Consider the following 12,521-nt stretch of genomic DNA (forward strand, 5'->3'; position numbering starts at 1 on the left):
TCAGTTTGTTGTTAAAAATTTATGTTTTGGAGCATTTTACATGTTTAGGGTGTAACGTGCTCCAGCTCCTGCCCCGTTTACATCCCCCTGCACCTTCCCACTTTGTGATAGCGGTTGGGGAATCCTCTCCCTGGACCCACTGTTAGATTTAAAAAATGGAGCAGCTGTGCTCTGCCAGCACAGCCACACCATTTGTTCACAGGAATCTGTGCATGAAGAAAGTACAAGTCCCATCTGCCACCATGGAAGATGGTTTGTAGTTCTCAATTAACTGCTGGGGCACGGATGAGCGCCCTTGAAGTTTATTTACACTCCAGCTTAGTTATTGAAAGCCTGTATGGAGGTACAGGCACAATGATAGAGGATATATCTGCAGGAGCACCTCTCCCTCCCACCCCCGATACAAAGCTCTTGAAACACCTCTGGATAGAGAGATCATTCTGTATCCAGATAATGATGATGAAGTACGACTTTCAATTTCTTACACTTGGTATATGCATTGCAGACAGGGCTGGAATGTGAAATTCTGGACAAGCAAGAATCTGGTTGACTTTTTTGAGCTGCAAAACTTTTGCTTCCTCCCTGCAGTTATGACATGGTTATACAAAGTCCTGTTTGAAACCTTGCAGTTGAGAGGTCCAGTAACAAAGGTTAAAATTAACTGAGGTTCAGAAGGTTGATTTGGAAAAAAAGCTTCATCCAGCAACCAAGTTCCTTGCACCAGAAAGGTGTCCAGAACAACTCCCCAGCCTGACAGTCTGGCTGCAATTGTGAGCACCTTCCAGACTAGAAAAAGTAAATATTTCCCAGATTCCATGGTTAGGACTTGAGAGCCACCAAGCCAGAGCAAGCCTAGTTTTTGGAACCAGGCACTCGCAACTGTTCAGAGACTGGGCCTTCTTGACTCACACAGCCAGAATGTTAAGTTGCAGAAGTTGGAGTAGAATTGGGCATATGGAACTTGTTTGAAAGAGGAACTGTCATGCAAAAGAGGAAGGTTGATCAGCTTCTGGACTGTAGTGTGCGAACATGGGAGAGAGTTTGGGGTTGGGCCTATGGGATGAAGACCCTGGACAAAACAGTATCCAGGAGAAGGTTCAAGATCCACCTGAACTTCTGTAGAGTTCAAACAATTAGTTAGACATTAGCTGACAGAGTGTATTAAAATGTTCCCTCAGTAAAATCTATCTTTTAGATTATCTAAGTACCCCACTATAGAAATGCCCAAAGAGCAGAGCAGAACTACAGGGACTAGCACCCTGGTGAAATCTCAAGGTCTAGTGGACAGACCTAAAGGGGAGGGCCAAAAATGTGTAAAGTTGTGAGCCGACTGCAAAGAATGTTTACAGGAATGTTGGCCCGCCAGAATGATGGGAGGGGGAACATGCAAGTAAGCATCCTTGATGTTTATAGAGGCCAGAAGGTCCCCTAGACAGGGGGAAGCAATGACCAACCTACAAGATTCCATGTGGGATTTCCATACCCGGAGAAAGATGAAAATTTTTAAATCAGAGTTTCACCCAAAAATGGAACTTCCACATTTGGCATGTCATTTTTGCGGGGGGGGGGGGCAGAAACCCTCTTTTTAGAGTGTTCCAGCTCCCACTTCCTCCTAGGGCAGCGGAAGTTCACCTCTCCCTCCTCTCTCGGCAATCATCTGGTACACATCACAGCTCCCAGATGATTGCCTGGCCAGTCACAGCGCGGCTTGCGGATGCACAGTGCATGCTCGGCTGTGAAGCCACAGTCGGGCGCCCACAGTGACAATGCCAGGGTGTCGTTCCCCCCGCATTGCTGGACCTTGAGACAGTTAAGTATCCGATTATTAAAAGTCAGCAGCTGCAGTATTTGTAGCTGTTGGCTTAATTTTTTTTTTGTCGGAACTCCGCTTTAAGTCACAAATGAGGCTTTTACTTTGGGAGCTGTACACAGATGATAGTTTGGGGTGTCCCCTCATTGCAACAAAGACTATGGCTGGCCATAGACGGTTTGCATCTAAGTCGGTTCAGTAGAAACCTGCCGAGATTCGAACTATGTATGGACAAGCTGAATGTACCCATTATCAATTACCACTGTTCTAGCCACTAACGATAATCACTGTCTTCTCCCGGCATGATCGGTTTCCCCCCGCCAGGAGAATACAATGGCTTGGTGGGAGGATTCTCCTGTCAACACAACCTGCGTTTGTGGAGTATGGTCTGCCTTACTCAAAGGTTTATAGGATTTGGGGGGGGGGGGGGGGCAGGATTTATCAAGCTATACGGTCCATATTGATATCCAAAAATATAATGATTAAACCCACAGGTGTTTTTTTTTCTACACTCATTTAGCGGTTGGATGTGTGGTTTAACACTTCTGGTAGGTAAACAGTACAGTTTCTGTAGTATATTTCTTCATAGAGGGCTATACATCGGACCAAAAAGAGACAAATAAAAGGAGGAAAAACATGACAGAGGGATTTGTTTCCAAAAGAGGGACAGTCCCCTCCAAATCAGGTAAAGTTGGGATGTGAAGGAAGCAGCATGTACTGAATTATCATCCTAGGTCCCTTAATGCTTGTTTAAGAAAATACATTTTTAACACTATTCCCAAAACTATCAGTAAAAATAAGGTAAGACTTATCAACAGCATAAAATGTACCATATCAGCAATGTGGTAACCCTAATTAAAAGGTTGCCAGTTTATGCATAGAATACTTTTGCACAGATATAATCCCTTCACTTTGAGGAAGCTTATAAAAACTGTATACGATTTAATGTAATGTTTACAGTTATTTTATTTGATTTCCTAAAGATTAAAAAGATTCATACAAATATTTAAAATGGGGATTTTCTAATAGTATTTCCTTTTAGGTTGCCATGTTATATTTGGGTAATCTGCTTAAAATACCCAATAATTCACAGGACAGATGAGTTTTAATTTTCAACAATACAAACAAAATATTAAACATGATTTTACCTTTATTGGCTGCTTCCTCTGCCTCTTTATACATTCCCAGAAAGAAATATGTGCAAGCCAAATTAACCCATACATCAGGATTGCATCCTTCTTGTTGACTTGCATTCTTAAAAACCTAAGGGGAGAACATGCCAAATTATACTTATTATACTGCATTACTACCCAATTAAATTATGTAGCATGCTAAATAACTCTAGACATTAAGTAAAATCAATTAACCACTATTGCAATTTAAAGGATAAGTTCACCTTTTAAAAAATATTTATGAATGCACATCTTTTTTGCAGGTAAAAAAAAATGTGCATTTCTTCTTTTTTTTTTTCTTTTTTACGTGAAGCCTGTAAAGCATTGCACCAGTGATCAGCAGATTACGTATGCCATGCAGTACTCCTGCAAACTTATCAGTGTATCCGTCTGCTCGCTCAACAGCCCCCTATTAGTTCATTGAAACTACAAGCCACCAGCCATAAAGGCTGTCCGTACTTGAAGTTTGCCATTCACAGGACTCTGAATGAATCATGCAGCCAGGAAGGCAGGACCCCGCACGGCCGATACTTTTTTTAAATGGCGACAGCAAGTGGGATGAGAAGATCTGACTACAGGCAAGGAAGCAGGTGTGGGAACATGTTACATGTTCCGCTCTAAAAGCGGTGAACTTATTGTTTAAAACCAACCTTCAGCTTACCAAAAACCCAACCCTATTCAGTCTCAGAACCCCTCCGTGCATTCATACTGTTAATAAATGAAATGATACATTCCAGTGGTGTCATGTGGCTATTGCTGCATCTCCTCTCCAGCATCAGGCTGTGGGGCGGCTTCAAGGCTGCAAAGAATCGTGCTCAACATTTCACAACACTGACAGCAGTCACTGTAAACCTAGGCTGCATCATGCCACTGAGCTTAGGGGATGGGTCAATGCCAATATGAGGCCTCATGTGGCAATGGTTTTGTACCCTCCATTCCCTCCTCATTTATCATTACACAAAAATCAAAACAAATTATAACTTTTTTTTAAATGAAACTCTTTCATAACATATATTCTTCTCTATACAGAATATAAACAGTAGTAACACTGCCTGAACCTAACCTGAAGGACAGTTTTGTTTTTTTCCCCCATCAACAAATACAGGATTATTTTAGGAAAAATATGCAACTGGAAGATGGAACAAAGTTCACTCTCAACTCAATGCAGTAATTAATAAATTCCCACTAAAATGGATCTATAGAACTCTACAGACTTGTGGGTAAAGGGAGTGGACAGGATGAAGTTAAATCAAGTGTTTCCCACATATGAAGGAAATAAGAAACTTGAGGCCTAAGGGTTATACTGGATTTGAAAGATAATAAGTACTGTACTAATTTGAGTTACACAAATTATGACTAGAGCACACATCCCTATTGAAACATATGATAAAATGTATAAGGAAAATATGTAATGTTTAAAATATAATTTGTCATCTCCCGACTTTAACCAAATGCTGTATGAAAGTAAGGATTAGAAAAATTTGAATTAAATTAGCATAATGGCATGGGAAACTAAATAATGAGACCTACTCAACTTTAGGAAAATAGTGTTCTTGGACCTTATCCATGTTCCTAATAAGGATTTAGTAATAATTTTGAGCCTGGTGGCCTTGAAAATGCTACTAAGTGGGTGCTTAAATGGGGGTTACCCCTAGTATCAATAGTTTTGATCCTGGTGGCCTTGAAATTTATACGAAGTATGTAGCTAAAATGGGGTTCCCATTCTGTAAGACCTGTTTTACTGGACCCAATTTGATATTAGCTGATAAGTACAAAGAACTACTTGAGCCTAGCTCCGCACAGGATGTCAGAGACTAGCTTTTTATATAATAGGAGCTGTGACATGTAACCCAAAAAATGTGATACAAACTTAAAAATAAAAAACATGATAAGTCCCATTAGTGAACTGTGACAAAAAAAAAAAAAAAAACAATAACGTGCTCCAATATCAATGAGAAATCTTGAATGTTTTCCAATGGAAGGAAGGTCACAATATGTGAATCCACAAAGAGTGCACGCTTATAAGCTGCACAAGCTTTAAAGCCTGTGGCTAACACCACAGACTAACACAGACATCCTCTATACACCACTATAGACTGTTGATCTTGAGGATGGTCGGAAGAATCCAGCGTTCACATCCGCACTCGATAATGACGATCGTACCAACCCAAAGGCATTTCCTAGTTTATTGAAAAATTGGCCAGAAATAACGGTGGATTTTTAAAGATCCGAATGGTAGTTTATTGAAAACATAGGAATGGTACAGGTACAACATGTGACAGGGTGATATATAATAATCAACAAAAAATTGGATTTTTCCTACATCTTACCTGTAAAATCTATTTCTTGGTGTACATCACGGGACACAGAGCAGCCATAAAACTTGGTTATACGTCTCCTATAAGTGAATAGACACTGGCAAACCAAAAAAAAAAAGGACAGGAAATTCCCCTTTATATAACCCCTCCCATACAGGAAGTACTTCAGTTTTGTAGCAAGCAATAGAATTCCCAGACAAAAGGGGCGGGACCTCTGTGTCCCGTGATGTATGCCAAGAAATTGATTTTACAGGTTAGATGCAGGAACAATCAAATTTTCTTTATCGTACATCACGAGACACAATACAGCCATAATAATTACTATCTGGGATGTCCCAAAGCAATGCCCTTGAGGAGAGGGAGACCATCATCAGACTAAAGGACCTACATTGCGGCCTTGCAATTCTGAGCCATAGATGCCTGATGACGAACCGCCCATGAAGCACTTTCTCCCCTAGTAGAATGTGCCCTTACCTGAAAAGGTGGGAATTTTCCCTTCAACCCATAAGCCTGAACAATGACTTGGCGGATCCAAAGAGTGATAGTTGAGCTTGATGCTGCCTGCCCTTTCTTGGGCCCTTCCGTTAGAACAAAGAATCGGTCTTCCAAATCTGAGCTGAGATCTTCAGATAGACTGATAGCTCACACTACATCCAGAGAATGCAACAATTTTTCCTCGGTCGAACGAGGAGTTGGACAAAAGCAAGGCAGTGTGATATCTTGATTCAAATGAAAAGTGGACACTATCTTAGGCAAAAAGGCTGGGTGAGGTCATAATTCTGTCTTGGTGCAGGATCAAAAATGGTTCTTTACACGAAAGAGCCGTCAACTCTGACACCCTTCTAGCCAAGGTTAGTGCAACCAAAAATTTTATTAATAATCTTTGTTAAAAGAACCAAGGGAATATGCCAAATGAGCTCAAAAGGTTGCTTCTGTATGTGTCAGGGCTGGCTTAGCCCTTCCTCCTCTGGGCTGGCCGCTCAGCTGTCAGCCAATTGCCAGCTCTCTTCTCTTTCCACAGTTACCAGCTGTTCCCGATGATGCTCGTCTAACCTGCCTATTTAAAGCCTTCAGTTGCCTTCGCGTTGGTCACATCACAGGGAACCATCTCCTGCTGTTTGTTTCAAGACTGGCTTGCTGACATCCCACCTGGCTTCTTATCCTGCTTGCGGTTGCTCTCCTTGGATCCCTGACTTCCGGCCTGGCTGATTACCCGATCTGGTTAATGAACTTTGGACTGGCTGACTACCCGATCTGGCTACAGGACTCTGGCTATGCTTGACTACGCTTTTTTTTATTTACCTTTTTATTTTTATTAATTAACAAGTGTGATTTGATTGTACTTCTGTCTCTGTCTGTTTCATGGTTTCTGACATTATGACAGACAGAACCAGATTTAAATCCCAAGGACATAATGGTGGCCTGACCGGCAGAATCATGCGAATCCCCCCCTGTATAAAGGCTTGCACCAAAGAATGTGAAGCACTTGGCCTTTGAAAGAAAATGGGTCAGGCCGAAATCTGACCCTTAATCATTCCCAAAGCCAGCCTCATTTCTACTTCCAATTGTAAAAAAGGCAAGAATCCTCCCAATTACATTTTTATGGGGATACCATTTTCTGGCCTAACACCAAGAAATGTAAGATTTCCAAACTCTGTAGTAAAGGTTTCTAGAAACAGTTAGATATAAGACTATAAGATGTATGTCTGGTTTTGCTCCACCCCCAATGATTTGGGGGCAATCCACAGTTCAATGCAGAGGGTTTCTAAACCAGATTGAGATATACTTTGAGATGCTGCCCCAGGAGTTTCCCACAGACAGAAGCAAAGTAGGTTTTTTGATATCTTTGCTTCCTGAGAGAGCCTTGGCCTGGACAAACCCTCTATGGGAGACGCAAAAACTGTTTTGAGTAACCCAAACTTTGTGGCTTTCTTTAAAAGGGTATTTGATGTTCCCCCATGTTCCATTTCTGCTGCCAAAAGCCTCATGTCCATCAAACAGGGTACAAGAACTGTTTCCGATTACGTGGTTGACTTCTGTACCCTGACAGCAGAGGTTGCATGGAACAATGAGGCCCTTGTGGCTGCTTTTTCTCATGGTCTCTCTGATAACATCAAAGATGAGATAGCAGCCCGAGCTTGTCTTACCTGTCCGGGTAAAGCCCGAACCTTGAGGTCATGGACAGACCTTAGGTTGTGTTGTTTCGTTCCCAGTTATCCAGAAGGATAAGCCCCTGGTTACCCTTTCTTGGGGTGAGTCGTCCGTCGAGATACAGGCTCTAGTAGATTCTGGGGCTGCAAGCCTGTTCATTGATGCTTCCTTTATATCGAAGCACTCGATTCCGCTGCAGCTGCGTGACACTCCACTTGCCATTGAGGCTCTTGATGGGAGACCTCTACCATCTACCCATGTGACTCATGAGACTGTTCCGTTCATGGGCGTAGGGGCTCTTCAGATAGTCCAATTCCAAGTTATTTCCTCACCTAATTTTCCACTGGTTATTGGTTATACATTGTTACAGAGGCACAACCTCTCTTTTGACTGGCTCCGTACTGAGGTTCTCTCCTGGTCCCCACAATGCAGTAAGACATGTTTCCAGAATGTAGCCAAGGTCCTGTGCATCTCATCACTCTCCTCCCTGCCGGAGGAGTACCGCAATTTTAGCGAGGTCTTTGACAATGGTCAAGCCGGTAGCTTGCCTCCACACCGGTCGTGTGATTGCGCAATTGACCTTCAACCTGGTGCCATACCTCCACATGGCCCGTTTACCCTTTGTCGTACTTGGAGGATAGGGCCATGGAGGAGTATGTTACAGATGCACTCTCGAGGTTTCATCCGCAAATCCTCATGTCCTGCTGGTGCTGGTTTCTTCTTTGTGAAGAAGAAGAGTGGTGAACTGACGATTAAGAATTCTTATCCAATTCTGTTGATTACGGAGTTATTTGACCACCTCAAAGGACCAACGGTTTTCACAAAGCTTGATATTAGAGGGGCATACAACCTCGTGAGGATTAAGGAGGGCGACAAGTGGAAAAATAGGATTTTTGGTACTCACCGTAAAATCCTTTTCTCTGCAATTCACCGACTGACACAGCTCCTCTCTGTAACAAAATGGGTTCTCAGCCCTATCTCTGGAGATTACTAGGCAAAGTTGTAATACAACACTTCAGAACTTTTAGTTCTGCCCCGGGGGCGGTCCCTAGGCTACAACCCCCACAGCCTGCCCTAGCAGACTCAGTACGTCAACAAGCAGTATAACGTAAAGAGAAAAAAGGAGGGGCGGGTGCTGTGTCGGTCGGTGAATTACAGAGAAAAGGATTTTATGGTGAGTACAAAAATCCTATTTTCTCCTATATTCACTGACCGACACAGCTCCTCTCTAACAAAATGGGACATCCCCAAGAAGTGCCAAACGAGGGTGGGAAAACAGCATAAAACTTCATCCACCATGGCAAGTGGGAACTAGTGAAACTCTACCCACCAAACAGTGCACAGAAAAAACACCACAAAAATCAGGGTATCCTCAACAGGAGTGATTACCCAAAAACCGCACCACAACTGCGGAAGTAATGCAACAGTGCATTAAAATCAGGGTATCCGCAACAGGAGTGATCATCCCAATAAAACAGTACTGTGTCTTCATCGAAAAACCAGGAAAAATTATATTTAGCATTTTTAATTGCAACTACACGGCTGCCTGCAAAACTTTGCTGCAAAACAGGCATCAGCCGATGCACTGACGTCTACCCTGTAAAATTTGGAAAACGTGTGGACAGACGACCAGTCGCCACCTTACACACCTGAACGACAGACGCCTGGTGTCGGAAAGCCCAAGACGTTCCGATTGCCCTTGTCGAGTGGGCCGTGACCAGAAAGGGGGCACCTGCCCCTTCAAGGTGTAGGCTTGTACTACGATCTGTCTGATCCACCTGAAAATGGTGGCCGACGAGACCGCCATTCCTTTCTTTGGACCAGCCACCGAAACAAACAGTGAGTCTGACTTCCGAAAGGGAGCCGTGGCAGACAAATACACCCCAAGAGCCCAAACCATATCCAGAGTGTGAAGGGCCGCCTCCTTAGGGTGTTTCGGCTTAGGACACAGATGGCAACACAATGTCCTCATTGATATGAAAAGCCGAGACTACCTTTGGAATAACCAGATGCAAGACAAGGCCCGCCAGTTCTGAGACCCTCCTGGCCGATGCGATGGCCACAAGACAGACCACTTTCTGGGAAAGAGTCGACAGGGGAATCTCCCCGATATTTTCAAATAGCGTTTTTTGAAGCGCCGATAACACCAGGTTCAAATCCCAAGGGGGTAATAGTGGACGCACTGGAGGGACTACATGATGAACCCTCGGAACAAAGGTACTCACTAACGAGTGTGATGCCAGGGGGTCGCTGAAAAAAAAAGACAACCAAAGCTGTCCTTTAATGGTGCTCAATGCCAATTTCTGGTCTACTCCTTGCTGAAGAAACAGCAGGATCCTGGATATGGAAGATTTTCGTGCTCTCAACAGGGTTGGGATCCCCGATTCCGACAAACCCCGGTTCCTCAAAACCTGGCTCTCAATAACCATGCCGTTAAAAACGGCAAAGGTAAAGCAGAATGGAGAATTGGACCTTAAACCAGAAGGTCCTCCTGCAATGGCAGTCGCTAGGGAGCGTCTGCCACCAGACGCACCAGATCTGCGTACCAAGGATGCTGAGGCCAATCTGGGGCAACCAGTATTACTGGGATTCCCTCGGCTTCCACACTGCAAACAGGCGTGGCAACAGTTTTATTGGAGGAAAGGCGTAGATCAGCTGGTACTGATCCCAAGGAGCCACCAGCACGTCTGCCCACGGATGTCTTGACCTGGACACGAATCTTGGCACCTTCCGATTGAGACGGGAGGCCAGAAGATCCACGTCTGGTATGCCCCACCTCAGGCACAGTCACCTGAAACCTCCGGATGCAATTCTCCTGGGTCCAGCATCTGGCGACTCAGATAGTCTGCCTGCCAGTTTTCCACTCCGGGAGTGTAAATGACCTACAGGGCCGGTACATGTCGCTCTGACCACCGACGTATGCGAGCGACCTCCCGAGCAGCGACTGAGCTTTTTTCCCCCTTGGTGATTGATGTATGCCACCGCAGTGGCGTTGTCTGATTGGATCAGACGTCCTTTCAGTCTCATTGATCATGTGATTTTTCTGACTAAATCACCAGGGACCTCAACCACCAAATCAGTGAGTCTGACTGGCTCACCTGGATCTGGCGATCCAGGCACAACTGCGATTTGTCCAATTTTAACAAAATCTCCTACTGCAGGACTCTGGTATGGAACCGGGCAAATGGTACAGCCTCGAAGGAGGCCACCATGAGCCCCAGGACTCGCATGCAAAGCGAAGCGACGACCACTGGCAGTTCATCAGCAATGTACCCGCAATGTACCCGCAGATCTGAGAGTCTGCAGTTTGTCTGAAGGGAGAACACTCTCGCTTCCAAGGAGTCCAGCAGCAAGCCTAGGTACTCCAGATGCTGGGTCGGCACCAAGACCGACTTCTTTAGGTTCAACAGTCACCCAAATTCTTGCAGGGTCTGCATGGGGATCGCTACATCCCCCTCTAATTCTGAGGTGGAAGATGCTCTCAGGAGGAGATCGTCTAGGTAGCACACGATCGCACGTTGCCGCAGCAAGGCCAAAACTGGAGCCACACCTTGGTAAAGACTTGGAGGGCTGATGCCAGGCCAAAAGGGAGAGCCACAAACTGATACTGGGCTTCCCCAACTGCAAATCGCAGAAACTTCTGATGCCTCAGGCTTATGGGTATGTGCAGGTACACAGGCTGGATGTCTAAAGACGCCAGGAAGTCCCCTTGATGGAGTGCAGTGGCTACCGAGCGAACTGATTCCATTCTGAACCTCTGCACTCCCTGGAAACTTTCAGAGTCCGGAACCGGTACAATCACCCCACGACTCCGCAGGTCCCTTACTGCCCCCCCAAGAGGGCCTCCCTGGGAACCGGGGAAATGGGTATGCTGGAGGGGAAGAATCTTTTCTGTGGCCAAGAGAGGAATGCTATCTTGTAGCTGGAGGAAATCAGATCGCAAACCCATCAGTCGGACAGTCGAGAGGACCACCGCACTGCAAACACGTGAAGACGGCCCCCCACCCAAGGGTGGGGGCGAACCTCCATGCGGTAGCACTTTTTGTCACAGGCTTGTGGTGCCAGGGATGCCTTTGTCCGTCCGTGGCCGTCCTGTCCGGCTGGGGGCGCTTCGCCGAAGCTCTGGGCAGACAAAAAAAGCAGTTTTTGAGCGGAAAGAAAGGCCCTTGCCTACGGCGTGGCTCCTTAGCTTTCCTGGCCTGTGGGAGTAGCATACTCTTACCACCAGTGGCATTTTTAATAATGTCATCCAAAGCGGCTCCAAAGAGCCGGTCGCCAAGGAAGGGAAGATCCGTCAGGGCTTTTTGGGATGCCTGGTTGGCAGATCAGCATTCTAACCAGATTAGGCGCCTCAGCACCACAGCTGACACTGAAGCCCTGGATAACAACGGAAGAGTATCCAGGGACGCGCCACAGACATACTTAAGGCCTTGAATAGTTGGTCTGCTAGTTTCACGCAGACGGGAGAAGCCTGTTGCTCTCCCAATTCATGATGCAAAAGTTTTGCCCAGTCAGTGTCTGCGACATTAGTGCGGATGCCAGTACTGGTCGCATGGCGGACCCCACAACCGTAAACAAGGAACGAGCCACTGCCTTGGCCTTCCAGTCTGTGGTATCCTAAAATGCAGGAGTCCCTTCTATCGGGATCGTGGTTCCTTATTTAACCTGGATACTGGGGGGTCCACGACCGGAGGAGAAGGCTTTCCTCAAAGGGGTAATGCACCGGCATGTTTTTGGGGACCGAAAAGGTCAGTTGCGGTCGACCCCATTCTCTGTAAATGAACATGTCAAAATAAGTCAGACACAGGAACACCTTAGGTGAACGTGCTGGCTTGCGGGACCCAAAAGGGACCGGTACATCAGCAGAGGGATACGCTGGCTCCTGTTTCTTCAGGGTATCACGCACAGCTGTGATAAGTGCGCCAACAAGCGATTTGTCGCACATGGACCCAGACGGGGACTCATCCTCACTGTCCGAACGGTCCTGGTCAGGGGGGCAGGGGCCTCTTTAATACACCTTTCTTCCCACGCACCGCCTCCATCCTAGCAACAACGCATTGAGGACCGCCG

General features: G+C 45.6%; 1 protein-coding gene across 2 annotated transcripts in view; it reads right to left on the reverse strand.

The window, feature by feature from the left end:
* Positions 1–12,521, reverse strand: part of IFT56 (intraflagellar transport 56) — an 872,526-nt gene that overhangs the window by 736,632 nt on the left and 123,373 nt on the right. For both annotated transcript variants that reach the window (XM_077452501.1, XM_077452500.1), the window contains exon 4: positions 2,959–3,073. In XM_077452501.1, the coding sequence (XP_077308627.1) occupies positions 2,959–3,073 (115 nt within the window). The remainder of the gene's footprint in view (positions 1–2,958; positions 3,074–12,521) is intronic.

Source organism: Lithobates pipiens, unplaced genomic scaffold (assembly GCF_037356315.1).
Source record: "Lithobates pipiens isolate NorthernLeopardFrog02 unplaced genomic scaffold, aLitPip1_a1.2 Scaffold_23, whole genome shotgun sequence".
Lineage (NCBI taxonomy): Eukaryota > Metazoa > Chordata > Amphibia > Anura > Ranidae > Lithobates > Lithobates pipiens.